Source organism: Rhea pennata, chromosome 4, assembly GCF_028389875.1.
Source record: "Rhea pennata isolate bPtePen1 chromosome 4, bPtePen1.pri, whole genome shotgun sequence".
Lineage (NCBI taxonomy): Eukaryota > Metazoa > Chordata > Aves > Rheiformes > Rheidae > Rhea > Rhea pennata.
The window spans coordinates 25,266,462-25,285,695 of record NC_084666.1 but is presented as its reverse complement, the minus strand read 5'-3'; the positions used below and the strand labels follow the sequence as shown (position 1 = coordinate 25,285,695).

The 19,234-nt window shown below is 39.2% G+C and overlaps 1 protein-coding gene across 1 annotated transcript; it reads right to left on the bottom strand.

Annotated features, from left to right (window-relative positions):
* Positions 1–2,737: 2,737 nt before the first annotated feature.
* Positions 2,738–8,551, bottom strand: CHRNA9 (cholinergic receptor nicotinic alpha 9 subunit). Its single transcript, XM_062574650.1, has 5 exons — positions 8,482–8,551; positions 7,269–7,414; positions 6,297–6,451; positions 5,110–5,642; positions 2,738–3,285 (listed from the first exon to the last, which is right to left on the bottom strand). Exons 1-5 carry the CDS (start codon positions 8,549–8,551, stop codon positions 2,738–2,740), a joined length of 1,452 nt encoding a protein of 483 aa, XP_062430634.1.
* Positions 8,552–19,234: the final 10,683 nt, after the last annotated feature.

Here is a 19,234-nt window from a genome sequence, read left to right as displayed (position 1 = left end):
GTGCAGTCCCCAGCAACTCCAAACACCACTGAAAAATCTTATTCAATAGAGAGTGGTAAGATAATGGTATAGAAAATGTTTCAAGTTCTCTCACAACACAAGTGAAAGCTTACTGCAAGTAGCTGCATGAACATCATTAGGTACAGAACTTCATAAAGAAGAGTGCTCAGAATAGCAGAGGAAGCAAACAACAACACTGGCTCTTCAGAAGAGTTCTTAATTCTGGATAGGGTTAAGTGTACACCAAGAATTAAAAGCAGGAAAGGGTTTGCTGCAAGATGACAATTTAACATATGGAAATTAAAAAAAGATTCCTAAGACTGCCTAGTAATCCAAACAAAAGAAGCCACCTGAAGAATAGTTGAGAATAATTTAATAAGCAGGTATAGTTGTATATAAACTAGTTGTGAATAATTTTCAAACCTTATCATATTCTTATAAAGGAAAATTCTTTAGGGCTACCAGATCTTTACAGAAAAGAGACTAGGAAAGTACAAAGTATGATTCAACTTCAAGCATGCAGCCCGGCAGAAACTTCTGAAGGGCACCAGCATGACAAAAAGCTCCATGATCCACCCATAGTTACAATATTTACCATTACATATGTGAGGTACACAGCTATAGGCACATGTGCTCTAGTTTATTTTAAACAGAACAGAGTAGGCACAGTCTGAGTTTTAAGAACACCAATTCTGAGTGGTCTTGCTAAATCCAAGATCTGTCTCCAATAGATGCTTGCTGAAGAGCACAAGAGACATGCAGTCAGAATTCCTTAAATACTTTTCCAGTTTTCAACATTCAGGACTGTATTTAGTTGTATTCTTTATAGATTTTCTTCCATTTTTCCCCTGACTCTTTAAATCTATAACAATCTTTTAACATCCACAAATCCTGCTGCAAGGATTTTTTTCCTCACACATTGTATGACCATCTCCCCCATAGTCACTCCCTGTATTTGATGCATCTGAGTCCTGTACTGAAAGAAACAACGAAGAGTATTTCTCTATTCTTTATACTACCCATATAGACCCTGGATGAACATACCCTCATTCATCTATTTTCCACTCTGAAGACTCATGTTCTGAATATCTTAACCTTATCTGTAAGATATTTCACTTCTCAGGCTTTTGAGACTGTTTTTTCCATCACAAAGAACAAATCAGTTTCCTCAAACAGGCAATATAAGCACTAAACCCTGAACTCCATGGCAAATGGATGAGACCATTTTTCTGCACAGTGAAAAAAACAGCTTGTTTTCTAAAGGAACTATTCATTAAAGTCACCCCAGTTGCCTGGGAACTGGTAATATACAGGGAACACACTTGAGACTTTTTCCACATACTGAGTTTATTCTTCGCTAGCTACCCAGTTCATCTTTACATTGTAACCTCAACTTTAAAGCCTTGCTTTATTTATGAGAATCCAGATAGACTTACGGCTTTCATTATTCCATACAAAAGACTAAACCTGCATTAAGAATTCAACACATCATTTATAGACTAGTAATCACAAATCCCTTCTTCCAATAAATTTGGGCATAACAATGGCATCACTGTCATTCTGACTCCTAACTACCTTAAATTAGTTTCACAGGTGAGCTCCCTATTAACTGTAACAATTACAAAAATAAGCTTTATCACATGAACTTTTGACTGGGATCTATTACAGTGTCATTCTGCCTCTCCCACTGCATCTAGGATATCATGGTTTCAAAGTTCAGAGTGCTTTGTAAAGGCAATTCATCTGCCCAAGGTACACCCAGGATATTAGCTTCTCACTTTACTACATGAGACATCTTCCAAAGTTCCAGTTTAGTCTGAAAAGGTTAAGAGAAATTAACACACAGAAGAGAGGTGGTGGTGGTGGTGGTATTGTCAGTGAAGCAAACATTTAGTACATAAGTACTAAAGGTGCTGAGTAAGTGTTGATTACAACGCTAATTTAATGGGCCAGTAAGATCATGCTTTTGTGCTAGAAAATGCACACAGTAACCTCGAATTGTAAGCTGTCTGGAAGAATGTTAAGTATTAAAGAGAATGTAACAGTAGACACAGGACACGTGGAGTGAGCATTGGTGAGGGTCAGTAAAATGAGAAGGGACAAGTCACAGCTCCCTACTTTAAATCCTACTTGTGAGACTGCTAAAGATCCATCTTGCATAGATGCCCAGAAGAATGAGACATTAAGGGCAAGAGAAACAGTATATTAAGAGAATGAAGAGCAAAAGAATGGAAAAGCCACCTTATGGTTTGGTGAGGAAGAAATCCTGGGAATCTAGATTACTGGAGCTGGGTGGCAGTGGGGAAATTCAGCAGCAGGAAATGGTTAAGAGAAAAATCAAGGTAATCATCATGTTCAGTAAGCTAAATAGCATTAGAAGTGAAAGGCAGCAGAGACAGGTAGAGCCTACCAACTAATACGAGCAATGATCAGAGAGCAACAGACACAAGTTAGCAAGACAAGCTAAGAAAGGAGGGAAAAAAAATGTAATGCCATGAAGGATAATTTCCGGGGTCTGCCATGATCTCTCTAATACCCTAGTTTTGTTTTGGCAGAGAGGAAGGGCTGGCTAAGTTAGATCTTGCAGAGATGATGTCTTCTGCTGCTACACTGTTGTAGCCTACAGAATCATTTATCATTACAGAGGGCAAAGAGCACAAAAGCACCCATTACAGAGCTCCACAAAAAAGCTTACCAAGAAAATACTTATAAAAAACAAATGTGCTCAGATCTTCAGTTAAGCTGCTTTCCCAATGATCAGCATGCTCATAAAAAACACCATGATAAAGAAAATCCACATGAAGAATCTGTCCATCACTTTTGCTACCTTTTTCCACTCCATTCCTTTGGCTCGGTTTGCTTTATGGTCTCGAACACAATTAGCAATATACTCGATATTTTTTATCAGTATTTTGTAACAAGAGCAGTAACCTGCCTCCCTAACATTTTCACCATGAATTCCACAGCTTTTATTTAAATTTCCATTCAGCTTCTCCTTGAGATCACAGTCATCATTTCTACTGGAAAGGTGACTCCTTTTCTCTTTGTGCCTTCTCTGACATCTGTCATCCATTTCTAACTTATGTTCTTTCTTTCTTTGTGGACTTGTGCAATTTTCACCCACATCATAAACAAAAAAGATTTTTGACATGTAGTCCAAAATGATCACTCTGGCCCACTGTGGGACAGGCTTTGCTTCTGAGCCACAGTGGTGAACATTCATTATAATGATTGTCAGTGCAGTGGAAGCTGTGATCATCGTCATAGTTGCTATGTAATACTTGCCTGAAACATAAAAGAAAGTTATATTAAAAAAGGTATCCCAACAAATACTCAATTCAGCAACAAAAAAAAAATCTTACAACATAATGCTAAACCTAAATGCAAGTGAAACTTTTTTCTTACTCACCCTAATATTCTGTACTTAGATTGCACTGAATTTATTATTTAAAACAGATTAAAGCAAAAACATCATATTCTGGCAAGCCTATATCAGATGACTGTTGCAACAACATGGTAAATATTTGCAAACCAAACCCCTGCAACTTCCCTGAAAAACAAAAACATTCAAAAAACAACTCTATATCAGGAGACACTTTTCCTGATCTCCAGGTTTCCAGTATCTGTATCTTCAAATGGCATTTTAGAAATTCTACTTCCTGATGTATTAATAAAAGTGACAATTCTTTTTTGGAGCTATTAAAGTACCCCACATCAGCAGATATATGGCTCTTCAATCACACAGAGCTATGAGTTTCCACACATTATTGGCATGCACAGCTAGCGCACAGACAGATAAGCCAGGCACAGAGTGACTCAGTTGCCAGGTGAGGAATACTGTTTGAATTTCTTTCAAACTAGCCAGGTTTTAGCATGGCCAGTCCAAGGAAGGCATTCTTGCCAGGAATATTTAACAAATACAATGAACACAAATTAGGACCCTCAGCTATTGCCCTTCACAGTGGAAGAAGGCAGCTGACCTACGGTGGCCTGTGGCTATGCAAAGATGCAGCTCCCAGCTCCTGCTCTGCTGCTCCTAAGCATCTGCAGGAACTTGGTCAGTATAGGATCAGCAGTGCTTAAGAACAGAGAATAAAAGCTAGCATTAATGAAATAGGATGATGTGCCACAGAGGAGTTTTATATGACCTCAGTTTTCAAAGGAATTGGGAAGGATGCCAAGGAAAAGTGGGAGAATATATTTAAAAATCACTCTGCGGTCAGGTCCTGGCTTCTTAATTTAGACAGCGAAGGAGGGTAGAAAGATACTCAAGTGCAGTAAGCCCATACTCCAAGTGGGAACAGTGCTTCCCAGTGTGGGAAGCACATTCAATACAGTCCTATTCGTTGACAGCTTTTAGTCTCCGTATACCACGTATTCTTCATAAACGTACACAACTTAGCAACAAGAACAGAAATAAGATCTGAATTATCTTAATGAAGCAGGAGACCAGTGTGGAGGCAGTGCACCCAGTCCTCTGGAACTCCCATCAAGGGAGCTGGGCAGCCTCCTTCCCCAATAGGAGGCAGATCAGCCAGGGACAGGAGAAAGGTCTTGCAGAGGACAGAACTGAATGTCATTCACTACCCCACAGAGTCCATATGGGGATCTTCTGAACAAAGAGGCAGTAAAAAAAAAAAAAAAAAAAAAATCAGCATAACTGATTCCCAGATATTAAAATTCAACACAATAAATGACAGATCTTAAGTCACCCTGGAGTGTCCCAGCCAGGTCATCTAACCATCTGGCAGGAACACATTCTGAAACAGTCCAACCTTGTGTTTATAGTTCCCTCACTTGGTCTTTGTAATCTAGTTCCACTTTTAAAGAAAAAACAGTAAATAATAAAATTGCTTTGAACATCCTAGCCATATGATGCTAATGAAATAGATTAATATGATAGCTAACAAATACATAATCTAAAATAGACAGAAGATGACCTTAAAGAGCTTCAACGTACATGTACAAGTTCCATGCACATTTTAAATACTCCAGTAGGTTTCAGAAATGCAGTGCATTTATCTTCTCAGAAGACATGAGTGACATATGACTTATTAATAGCAAGACTTTATGTCAGAGAAATCATATTTAAAAAAGTATAAAACTCACCTATCAAAGGCACATTTTCAGAAGGAGGCATGATCTCTGCAACCATCAGCTGGAACACAGTCAGAGCAAGAAGAACTGTAACACCCAGAGACACTTTTTCTCCAGAGTCTGCAGGGAGATAAAATCCCAGTGGAGCCAGGAAGGATATCAGAATGCAAGGCAGTAACAGATTAAATATATAGAAAGAAGACTTCCTCTTCAAAATCAATGTGAATGTCACATCTGGATAAGGCTCAGAGCAGCAGCCATAAGTTACTACATTCTTAATTGCTGGCATACCATGGATCTCCCACTCCACATCTTCTATAAAGTCAGAGAGGTCACCACTATCAAGAGAATTGATGATGTCTACCTGATTACCATTGTAGGTCCAGGACCCAAATGTAAGGTTGCACTGCTGGCTGTCAAAAGGAAAATAGGATACATCCACTACACAAGAGCTCTTTGTGATAGCTGGTGCATCCCAAGTGATTTTTCCATCATATCTCAACACAACATTAGTATTCACTGGTTCTGAAAAGTCATCATCAGCCCTAAAAGACAGAAAAGTGACAAACTGATAGGTAACAACTTACTGTGATAAAAACCCCTCCCTTCAGACCACTAAAAGCATGCTTCTGAAATCATTATTTATACTGAATTTTATCAGGAATTCACTATTTATTATTTATAGGTAGTAATGCCCGTTTTTGGACAGAGGGATTATTACTCAGACGAGTGCTAAACATCAGTGCTGCTAAACTATACTGTATTTCTTGGCCATAGTTTCTTCAAACTTAATCTGAAACAGGATACAGCTGGGATACAAAATCAAATCAAATATCATGATAATCTGCTCTTCACTACTGGTCAAGGAGAGCAGTGTGTGTACTACTATTTTGTGAACACAATCTTCCAGAGTTCTTCAATAGCCTCAGCAGAAAGCACTTCAGACTGGCAGCAGGAGAGAAGGGTGTTCTGAATTTTTCTGTTGTACTGGGAAATAAACAGTTTTGCTGTGTAGCACAAGCAGTAGTCAAATAATCCTGTCTATGGCTTTAATACCAAATATTTGGATGATCAGCAATAAATCTTAAAATAAGTATTCCCAAAGTCAACTGATTAAAGTGGGTCCGTGGGTCCTGCTTTCACCTTCTCCTTTAGCCAAATATTAACAAAGCTGATTCTTTTCAGCTACACTCACTTACTTGTTATATAAGACAATATCTGGTCTCCAAACCAAATTGCTTGGAATCCTGATAGAATCCAACCCATCATATTTATCCTTGTCCCATTTGAGGTATGCATCATACCAGCTTTGTCTAATCCATAAGTAAGCTGTCAAAATTTGGTTTCTTTCATCCTGTATAAACATGTAGAAATATTTCCAGCTGAAGGTGACAAAAGTATATCTTGGATACAGACAACATTTGTTTCATAGCCATAAATTAGTACTAAAAATAGGCCAGTACACTGGCAGGCAAAAACAGTACTTCTCAAATAGATGCATATGTTCATATATTGCACAGGGGGTTACACATTTCAGCTTTCTCATCCCAACTCTTTTTTCCCTATACAAGGATTCTTTTCTCTGCATCCTCCCTAGCTTTGCCATTATAGAAAAACTTTTGCTTAAGGTTTCCAGTATCTTAAGAATTCTATTTGGCCAACTTAAGAAAACAGACCAGCTGAGAGATTTGGTGCAATTGATTCTCTGAAGGCTGGTGGAGGCGTTTAAATTGTAATTCAGAAGTCAAAGTAGTGATTTTCCTTTCTTCTTCCAGACACCTTCTCTTTTGCCTTAAAAGCAAAGTCTGGCAGAACCAAATTTCTAAAAAAATGAAGTGTACTTTTTCTATTTAAGTTGATACATTGCAAAAAATGTGAAAACTGAAGATGCAAAATCAGTATTTAACTGTTACTACAAAATAAATTTTAATAATTCAGCAGCTGTCAGTTTGTAGCCATATAATGGAAGTCCTAGTATTGCAGATGGTTAAGTACCTATTAAGATTCCTTTACTTAAAAAGCGTTACAGAAGTTGTCACAGTAAGATATAGGCCACTTTTCCTGCTCCTAGCAAAAAAAAATTCCATCCTTATAGCTATATATTTTCTGAAGTTTAGAGTCAGCACACTGATTTCTGCACCTCTCTAGAAAATTGAACAATTTTTACTCACCATGTCTTTAATCTGGGACAATGTGATCTGAAGGGTGACATTCAATACTTTATCTGTGTCTTCCACTGGTCTTAAAGCATTTGAATAGTCTTCAAACAGTTCATTAAACAGCATGTGTGCATATTTTCCTTTAGCTGAATCCACAGCTAGATAAGATTTGTTCAGTAGATCAGATTAAGTACTGAATAATATCAGAAAACACTTCTATAACTTCAAGTAGCATTAACTATAAATTTTATACTATAACCATACTTTATCATCCATATACTCTAGAATATCATTTAACACAGACAATAACTCTGATGAAGCTATTCAAATGAGAACATCATTCTTCTGTAGCAAACACATGGCTAACAGCTTCAGTTGTTCATACTCACTATTTATCTTCCCCCAAAAAGCAGTAGCAATACAGAAGATTTTTTTTTTTTGAGGAAAAATACCTTTAGCTGTTTTACTGATTTCTTTTCATAAGCACAGAGAGATCAACGGTCACATACCTGCCAAACTAAAATTAGAAGCAAAATCTGAAGTCAAAACTGCTCCCTAGCTAATGACTTGTTATATAAGCCCAAACGCAAGACTCAGACTCGTGCTTTCAGAGTTTTTTCAATGGCATCTGGAAAAAGTATGAGCATGAACACATCCTTGGAGTAACATCTTCAACTGCTTGGTAAACGACTCTCAAATCACATTTAGAGATGCTTCTTGCTATACGAATTTACTTGCTAAGGACAATTCACTGAAATGCATCCTTTCAAATTACTCCTGCTGTTCCATTCTACTCTGTGCATCAAGTTTCTCTAGACTACCTGTATTATCTTCAGATGGATTCACGCATTTCTGCGAGCAAAAGGCAAGGACTAACATTCACAAGACTTGCACAACTGCCAGCTGGCACAACACAGGAAACAAGTGCTTGGACTACTTCACTCTTCAGTGACTCACACTGACTTCCCGGACTAGAGTTAAAAGCAAATGTTTCTGACTAAGAAGAAATTCTAACAAATAAAACTTATAATAATAAAAAATAAGAAATAGTATTCAGATCTGGCTGTATAGGATCATTCCATTTTGTCTACGTATTAGTAAGAAAAAAGTAAAACAGATGAAGGAATCCTCTGGAGCTGAGCTAGGTAAGATGTACACATTCAGACAACAGCTCCTACCTAGGTAAAACTCAATGAAACATTTAACTACCAAGAAGTGCTCTCACCTTGAAGCACCACTGCTGTCAACAGCCACAGGAGACATATGCAGGAGGAGAACAGGCTATTTCTCTTCATTTCTGGACCATAAGCAAAATTCTGTTCATTCAAGAGGCAAAGACTTTTATCGCCATCCAAAACTAACAAGTTGCACAGCAGCACAGAACTATCTGAGGCACCAATGAGCTGCCAGAAGCAATTCTGCCTTCCTTCAGCAGTTGTCAGGGTCCTAACTTCAAACTTCAGCCTGTCTCTGCCACCTCCACAGGGATCTGATGAACCCTCCTCTCTAGGTAACCTGAGAGCAGTTCTCACACTGATGCTGAGCAAGATGATAAATGGAAGGGATATCAGCAGGAAAGCTGCACTCCACTGCATTTCTTATTACAAATCCAGCATTCAATGGCCAGTCTATGATAAACTCATTTCCTCAGAGTGGGCCAAGGTTTGCTGCTCTTATGTTCAGCAGTAGCTCGCTCAGAACCAGTCACCTGAAGCCTTACAGACCCTCACCCAAAAAAGTATCAGGCTCGACAGTTTAACTGGCATAGTGGTACTGTATATCATAGCCAATGTGCCACAAAAGAAAAATCCCCTGCCTACCTACCCTAATGCTGACAAAACAATGCTTTTTCAGTCAAACTGATGCCACACAGAAGGCATGCATCTACACCAACAGCAAGATTTCTCCTTTGGACAACACAGGTAACACTTGCAGGAGCGGGCACTGCCAACACAGTTGTGCAAGCAAAAGCTTCCACTGGCACTGATAGCTCCAAGACAGTGGTCTACTCAGCATAGGAAGGAGGAACAGAACTTGACCCTACAGATAAAGTACCATTTTCTGGTACAGTATGAGTACAGTTTGCCAGAAGAACTGTAGTCTTGACAGCTCTGAAGTTTAGCAAAAGGACTGGTAAGAAGCACAAGTTTACTGTAACTGGACTCCCTCCTACCCCAATGTCCTGCAAGAAATGCTCATTAACTCTGTCTGTTCCCCATATTGCCAATTTAGTTTCCTAGTGTTGCAGGCATTTTCCAGGTTTCTCACAGAGAAGAGGCAGTTGCTTCTTCTTTTCCCTATAGGCAAATTCCATCACTTATGATATCCTGCTATCAATAATCTTTGCTCTACTTTAAAAACAGGTAACAGAAGACAACAGCCACTAAAAATGGTAAATAGAAAGGTGGAAAGGTATGAATTACCAACAAAAAAAATAGCCCAGAACACTCCTAATCCACACAAAGATTAAATACTGTTGCTTTGCTCTTGTGCATTCTTTTGGCTAGAAGCAAACTGATCCCTCCATACACATAGTATCTTCTATATAGTAGCACCCCCTGGTACTCACTGCTTAATATTGGTGCTTTAGTGGGCTCCATAAATCAGTGACATTTGTGGCCAGATTTAACAGCTAAGCAATAAATAATTTCAGTCAAGGCACCTGTAATGAAATCCATCTCTGTCACTTCATTTGCTGAATTCTCAAAAGGGAAAAAAGTAGAAAACTGTTTAGAAGTCAAAAAGGTCAAAGCAGCCCAGAGGCAGTATGTAATATCCTGCTTTTTCTGTTAGAGACAAGAGAAATTAGACACTAAGGAGATAAAAGTTATTGGATACGGTCCAGTCAGTGGGTTCTCAGGTGATAACTTCAGTCTCTAGTATGCTTGCCATTATATCATGTCTGCAAGTAACTACTGTTCTTACTGTAACTACAAGAGAATGGCCAGGGCTAGTGCTTTAAATATGCTGCTCTGAACACTGCTGAAATCAAGATCAAGCCTGCTTTGCCACTGGCTTGGGGCAGGCTTGTGACCAGCCACACCAGTATAATGTAGCTGCAGAATACCGCAGATTGATATACAGTAATTTACGTAAGATTACTGCAGAGGTGTGAAGTACTTCAATAATGTGTTCTTTTTAGAAGTAAGCTGCATGTTGAGAACACGCAGAAACAAGAAGCATGTCTACATGCATTTATTACTCGGAATATTCCATAAATTGCTTGTTAAGAACTCAAGTGGATATAGTATAACCTCTCAGTAATTTTCAAATAAATTTAGCTAGTTGCCATCTATATGGTAAAGACAGGTAAGTTGACACACGTATATACAAGAACACAGCTCTTGTGTGAGGTGTCACATCTATTACACAATGACTGTAAAAACAAACTAAATATATCCGAAAACCTTTCCAATATTAAAGATAAGATATTTAACAATTTCAGTATGTCAGGCTATTTGGCTTTTTACTTTGTTCACAAGAAATTGGATTTGTAATTTTAATCAGAATGTCTCTAATGCAGATACTTTGAGAAGAGTGATTTTTAACATTAATTGTTATTTAATGATCCAGGAGATTCATCTACAGACTTCCTCAGAATATAGTTTTAGATTGTGGCTTACTCTATGGTAATACTATTCCCAGATCAAATATCCTATTTAACATTTCAATGGGTCTTAAATTTATAGTTAGGCAGTCCTCTATTTTTAGAATAAGAAGTTCGGCTACAAAGTCAAGAATTAATATAAAGTATGAAGAAGCTCACAAAGATAATTTAGAAAGAGTCACGGGTGTTTGGAAGTTAGAATCAAGTCATTAACCTCTTCCAAAACTAGATCTTGTTCCAAGGAAATTCAAAGTTACTTTGTTAGAGTATCAACCAGCAGGTGTCCCTGTTAACCACTCTACTGAAAACCCAAACGTTCAAGACAATTTTTCTTTATCACATAAAAATCACATTTAAATCTACTTTAATTTCACCACTAATTACTTGCTTCACATTTGACATAAGACAATGCAGAGACAAGATACTCTTTTAAAGAAGTAAAAAGATAAGCAGAAGGAACAAAATTACTTAATGTTTGGATCTGGCTCTCTGGTCTCCCTGATAGACAAAACTAGACACAAGAAAATTTCAGAGCAGGCGAATATAAATCATTGTCAACAAACATACTATATAAAACCATATTCAGAGCACAGGCTGCTTCTGCTGATACGGAGAGCACTTAAGGCACGGGGTACAGCACCCCATCTTGCTTCCATATATGATTTCATTCAAATATTTGACTTTTAGAACATATGTGGGCTATTAACAGAACATTGTGTTCATTTCTGCATTCAATAGGATGATAATGTTCCATTCCTTTATCAGTGCACTGAGCTTCTTTGACACTCATACAACCTGCATAGCTTCTTATGGTTCTAGACAAGCGCACATGTTATGAAGACTTCCAAAAAAATCTGAATTCCACGTATTGCCATGTAAGGGAGGTTTGACTTCACATGCATCTTAAAAAGAGACTGAAATACAGAGGAATTTTTATTTAATATTAAGCACTTTCGATCCTGGATTTTTATCTCAGTCAAGCAAAGCAGAAAAAAAGTTAAAAATAAATATTTTTAAATTTGCTCTTTTGAGTAAACAATCTGTATTTCTTATTCTGCCTAAATTAATTATTTGCTCCTAAAGATGATTTTTTTAAAAACATGTTCACATCTTTTTTTGCATGAAGAATATGGAAGATTGAGTCTCAAACTGGAAAAGCTACAGATACTGTATTATCACAAGCCTCAAGGCTGTCCATACCATTTATAATCCATCCCTCCATTGGAGAACAATAAAGAAGAACAGATTGGTTTCTAAGCACAGTTTGTTGCAAGCGTCTCACAGTCTGCTTCTACTTGCCTTCCTGCCAATTTTTCTTCTCAGAAGCTGTTGTGTTCACATTCTTCAAAGCATTTGCTACAGAATAATATCTTGTGATGAGGTCAAGCAGCATGCTAACTCTGATTCGAGTCCAGACTTCTCCTCAGACTAACTGAAGTCTTACTAGCACAGGTAACAGCTCTTCCTGCTAGTAGTACTGCCTACTGGGCCTGCTCTATATATGTAGAATACAGCACTTCATTCAGACGCAATGCGTTTTTTTTGCCTCTTTCTCACCCACCTACTGCCGCCTCCTCCTTCCTTCCTTCCCCCTAAAAATCCCCTACCACTTGAAACCAGCACCCTCATTCATATTTTCTTCCTCTTACACACACAGAAGATAGGAAATACATTAGGAAGTGTTCAGAATGTCAGGTCATGGAATCTTAGCCACACTTTCCAGAAATGGAAAAACTTAATTTGTGTTAGTTAGTTTTTCTGAAAGTAAGTTTTATTTAGGTCCACTTATATACACAGCTTTACCAACTGTCTTCGAGCATGTGAAGGGGAGAAAGCTTTTGCCCTGAGCTTTGTATGTTCATTCTCTTTCACCAGGATGCATGCAAGTTGACTGGGTAACCAGGGCTCCCTAGTTTTATGCTATATTGCTAGGACACAGATTACAGATGACAATATAGATGACTATATTGCCAGCAAACAGACCTACTGGTAGGGACTTTGCTTATGCTCACAGCATTTTACCACCTTATGCACCACTACGTTGACCCAGCAAAGCATCTCCAAGCATGAACATGGCTACATGGCACAGCTGACTGAGCTAAAAGTTCACCCTTGAGCAAGTTACAATAGTAGAACTGCAATTTTTCTCAAAATCTGCACCTACACTCATTCTGCCACAGGGTCATTTAGATCTTGGGGACAAAGCACCACTAATTGAGCTGAAAACAGTATCTCTTACCTTAAGCATCTCTGAACACAGTGGCTTCTGGCCAGAGCTGAAAGTTGTATTCATACTTTTGGTTTATTTCTACAAAATTCTGAGAGACTGTCTAAGATCAAGGCATCAGTTCTTTTTCTGTGCACTTTTCTGTGGTGCCAAGTGACAGGACAAGAGGCAACAGGCACAAATGGAAACACAAGAAGTTCTGCCTGAATATGAGGAGGAATTTCTTTACTGTGAGAGTGACAGCACTGGAACAGGTTGCCCAGAAAGGTTGTGGAGTTTCCTTTTCTGGAGATATTCAAAATCTGCCCAGATGTGATCCTGTCTAACATGCTATAGGTGACCCTCCTTGAGCAGGGGGGGTGGACTAGATGATCTCCCTTCCAACCTCAACCATTCTGTGCGATTCCCATTCAAGTGCTAGTTTCAGACAAATGCAACTGCTTCTATTTGAAAATTGTCTCAAATAGTCCCTTCAACACGTAGAGCACAAAATTTTCTATAAAATCGCAAGAGCCTAAGTTGCCTTATTCTTACCTTTCTAGACTTGACAAGTGCAACTGATTTCTGTACCTACTCAACTTTCAACAGATATCAAAAAAGCTATTTCCTGCAAGTTTCCTCTGCTTCAGGAATATGAGCTAACTGAGAATTTCAGCAATGACATACACTTAATATTTGATTAATTAGTACTATACTGCTTAATGGATAATGTTGTTATTGGTCATGTTAAGGAATATACTTCACCAGAAGCAGAAGAGAATTGAAACCATATTAACCAGCTGTACAAAGAAATACTTTTCTGAAATAAAACAAGCAATTGCTTCCCCTTTACTCTTTGAAGGGCCCAATTATTTGCTAACCAACAATTAGAAATGCTAGAAATTGTAGATGTTCAGAACTCAGTGAAGTTTATTTTATAGCTCTGTCCTCTTTACCTCCCCAGCTACTTCCTAGACTTCATTTCTGCTTTGAGGGTACAAGATCAACATCTCTGGCTACAGATATAGAGCACAGAAACAAAAAAGTTAATTTGCTCTTCTGCTTCGTGTATCACACTGGAAAAACATTGTGAAAATACAGATCTACAGTAAGACAGTCATCCATTTTCTAGTAGTGTCAAGTAGTCACTGCGGAGCTTGTCTGCAAAATACAAAGCAACCCATGCTTTGGGTGAAAGCAGTACTGTGAAATTATTGTAGAAATAATTTCTGGAGTACTGTGTCGAGTTCTGGGCTCCCCAGTACGAGACATGGAGCTACTGGAAGGAGTCCAGCGTAGGGCTACGATGATCAGAGAGCTGGAACACCTGCCCTGTGAGGAACGGCTGCAAGAGCTGGGCCTCTTCAGCCTGGGGAAGAGAAGACTGAGGGGGGATCTTATCAATGTGTACAAGTACCTGAAGGGAGGGTGTCAAGGGGACAGGAAAAACTCTTTTCAGTTGTCGTGTGTGACAGGACAAGAGGAAATGGGCAGAAATTGAAGCACAGGAAGTTCCGCCTGAACGTGAGGGGGAATTTCTTCGCTGTGAGTGACAGAGCACTGGAACATGCTGCCCAGAGTGGTTGCGGAGTCTCCTTCTGGAGATGTTCGAGGCCCGCCTGGATGCAACCCTGTCTAACATGTTCTAGGTGACCCTGCTGAGCAGGGAGGTTGGACTAGCTGATCTCCAACCTTACTGATTCTATGGAGCATGGATGAATCCATGAAGATGCACTTACTTTAAGCTTTAAAACAAAATGCACTTTTATTAAAGGCACAAATACCAATACTGTCATCCCTGTCTTACCAGAATATCCATTTACTCTAAAAATATTTGCAAGGCCTTTTTGTTTCCCTATCTGGGATGCCCAATCTGTTGTCAAAATCACTTAAATGGGAGAGTCTAGGCCTTGGCAAGCAGGAATGCCAGAGCTTGTCTGAGGACCTGCTCTTGTACTGTTTATATCACTGATACATCCCAGCTTTGTAATACTGGTGCAGCTATTTTGATCTACTTGGAGAAAGAACTTTTATTGAGATATTCTGATAAGAAAACCTCACAGACTGATCAGAGGTTTCTGACTGTCTTGAAAAGACTTTGTCAAAAAACCCTAAAACCTTAAGGGCTTTTCCCCCCTTCAACTGAAACATGCCATTTAGATCAGGCCATGCTCTTCCACCAGAACTCAGTTTCCTACTGAATAGAATGTACACAGGCTCCAGATGTTTCCATCTGTGGCCACGCCAGGACAAACCAAGATGGAAAAGGCAGAACCTTCTCTACTTGGTTCCTCTCATGCCAAGCTCTGCACCTCCAAACCTACATTCATTAGGAGGCAGTAACAACTCATTTCCATCCACGCTCTTTCCCTCCATCCTGAAACAGATGAACTTGACTACCAGTTAAGCTCCTTATTGAACTCCATTATTGAGGTCAGCTGTGCTTTAGAGCCTCCTGATCAACAAGAAGTCATATGCCAAATTAGTTTTTCCATAAGCAGCAAGTCAATTTGACCACAAGACAATCCTTTGGCAAATCTTTCTCTCCAGAGAGAAAAAGACAATTTCACTTACAGTAATTAAGAATTCACAGTAGCCTTTATATTCTGGAAGTTGAATACTCAGCTGTAGTTCTCTATTCAGTTACATCCTTAGTAGGAAAACATTACTGGAATATTTTACAGAACCCTATGGGGAAAAAGGGATTCTACTGAAATAGTTGTTTGGGGCACTAAGAACCCATTGGCAGCACTAGTGACACTGATTTCACCTTTGCTCAAAAGAATTCTGACACACAAGCAACAATCATTAAGACTTATATCCTTCCATATCATCCTCTCATACAACTCTGCAAAAACATCAACCAAAAGGACTACCATTCACACTAAAAGCTCTTGCTTTTTCCTCTGTAGGGAAAAAAAAAAGTCACCAAAACCAAATATATTTGCATGCCAGCTTTCTAAGATCCTTTGTCTCCCCAAGCTACATGGCAGCCAGCTCAGCTTGTCCATTTGCCCCATGACACAGGACTGTTAACCCCTCAGAGAGGCTGAGGACATTTTCTGGGATAAGGCAATAGGATAGGAAGCCCTGCAGTAGGACAGCTTTCAGGAGTTGTCCAACTCAATCCCATTGCCTTTCCTTGTGCTCTTGGAAGACTCTTCACTGATGAAGTTCCACCAGATGCCATCTCTTCCTTATTTTATACTCTCAACAGCCAAACAGGAGCCTCGGTTGCAGGTGTTCCCTTGCTACCTGCTGTCATCAGGCCTCAGCTAGTAAACATAGGAATACTCCAGTGTTTTTTTTATAGCCTGACTACATGATATATTACCTCTAGGATTATTCCACCATCCCACTACCAAAGAGCCAAAGAAGCCTATGTGACTCTGACCTGAACTGTTCAGTCCTTGGTGCTTTGCAACCATCCCAGAATTTGTCTCTCAAATCTACCCACAGAAGTGTGAGACCTGTCATACTGTTCACAGCAAGATGATAGACAATAGATCTGTACAGCATGCCTTGGAAGTACATACATCATGTACACAGGTGACAGCAAAAGTCTATCACAGTTTGCACTGAGCACATAAAACACACTTGCATAAGGAACAATTAAGAATCTACGTAGTCTAACCAGCGGCAGCAACAGCCAGTAGGGACTCCAGGCTAAGTTCCTGGTGCATTGCTATGTTCACATCACCTCAGTTCTGCTTACAGTTAGGTGTTATGTATCCAGACAGACGTTATTTAATAAACAAGCATTTCTAATGAACAAAGCCAGACAGTGAAACACAAATAGCTTTTAGCTGAGCTGCAGCTCAAACAAAGACCTCAAGAGAACCTTAGATATGATAGTGACCACTTAAGTCTTGCCACACTGTATTAAAGTCCTACAGAGGATCCAAACACCGCTTTTGCCATGTAGCAAAACATAAAACTGCTGTTGATTGATGGTGGCCTAAATGGACAGTGTTAACTTCTAGTAACCAGAAATCTCAAGAAAACTCATACAGTTATCTACCTAGAAGTCAAGCCAGCCTTATCAACTTTCAACTAGCACCCAAAGATTAGTTAGAAAAGGGCATACACTAGCCAGTTTAATAACACTTATGGTCCATGTTTAGAGCAGTGACTAACAAGAATTATCAGTAAGCTTGCTCACTATAGTTCTCAGCCAGGGTCAACACATTCTCATACCCACCAGTTCTCTCCCAACCTAGCCACATGATGAAAAGCATTCAGATGCATGCTATCAAGCAGTATATAATTCAAATTACAAAGTTAAAGTACAATGATTTGAGTACTTCTAAGACTAGGGTTGAGAACTGCTCAAGTTTAGGAGTGTCTTAAAATTCAGGCCAAAAAAAAAATAGAAAAGTAGGTTGAATTGAGGACAACAAGCAACACATCTTAAGGAAATCATTAATTGTTGAGTGAACTGTTGCTATTTTAATTATTTAAAGTTCTGATTAGACTAATTATGCTCAGAGGGAATTTCAGTTAGAAGATTAAGTGATATACTTTCAGAGCCAGAGTTTGCCTGATAGAAAAGCTGCTGTCTCCAGTCTGAACAGTTCAAGTCATTGCCTTATCTCTTAAGGATAAGAATGTTTTATAAAAACTCAACTTTTAGTATCTCAGTTACTAGGCTGATAATGCAACTTTTATCTCCCTTTTGACCTCAGTGGCATCTTTTGGTACAGCTCTACATTTTAACACCAATATATACTGTAAAAGAGTAGGTAATTAACACATAATGTTAGAATGCAACATTAAAGGGCACGAATTTTCCTTCAAAACTCAGTCTGTTAGTCACTTACTGCTGTAAAAGCCAAGTCTACAAGTTCTTCTGGGTGAAGAATAGTAGTATTATTAGTAGGCAGAGACTGTTTATAAAAAGAAAGCTTTTATTAATTTAAACTATGCAAGATAAAAGTGCTTTCAGACTTCTCTGCCAAGACATACAGATGAAACCCAGAGCACCTTTGACACTCTCCCCACCCTCAACACTAGACAATGCAAGCAGCAACATGAGTTAACTTCAGAAATCATCCCTTCTGAAATAAAACACTCATTACAGCTATTAATACTAAATTACTGCCAAAGATTATAAACTAAAAATTCTGCACTACAGAAAGTAATTCATTAGTTTCAATTTTCCAATTGGTCTCCATGGTTATGATCGCTCTGGGTTCATACACTGCTATCTTGCCAAGCAAGTAATATCTTCCTCAGAATACCCACAGCGCAGAGCAGTGACAACAGTCCCCCGCCAGAAGGGACGCACGCCATACTGCTCTGGGTGAAGGCCAAGCAACCTAAAGGCCCACTGGAGAACAGTAATGAACTCCCTCTTTGTTACAGACAGACTGCTTGACTGCATAAGGAGGGGCCCTTCCAGCTGCAAATTACCATCTAGCTCTGGAGAGCCAGAACAGGGCGCAGCCATGGCTCTCCCAACAGCCTAAGGCTGATGACATGTCTCTGCTGACTCACAGATAGAAGAGCTGTGCAGACAAAGCATAGCTGTCCTTTCTGTCAGCTGGAAGTCATTGAAAAAGAGCAGTTCTGGCTGCAAAAGATTTTAGTGCATTGCCACCATCTCTTCCAGTCAAAGTGCCCAGTAAATAAGTCACAAAACAGTAAACATTCATAATGGGATATGCACATAGACTCCAGAGCTCCTAAAAGAGATCACAACACCTCAATTGTTAGAATTGAGTATTTATTCCTTACAATGCCTGCTCAATGTATCAAGTCTAACATCACACAACAACTTAGGGGATTTTTCAGCATGACCAGTCAGCCTGCATACATAAGACAGCACAGCCACATACATCAGTGTCTTTGAGGATGAGTAAAGAGATTCCACAGCCAGAAACCCTCTAATGTAATCCTCTGGCACTGGGCAGGCTGCATGCTTTTCCTAAAGTCAAGACATTCCTTCAGTCCTTTGAGGCAGGCTTGCCAAAGCTTACCATTCCCTGAGCACTCCAACAGCGACTAAGTCTTCAGAGGCCAAGGTCCCAAGCAATGCTTCTAAGCCTGCCTAAGCCCCCTTCCTACAAGAGGATCATCATCTGCACAAGTCAGCAACGGGTACAAGCATGCCACTGAAACAATGGAGACAGACTCTCGAATTGATACAACTCTAAACCATACTCA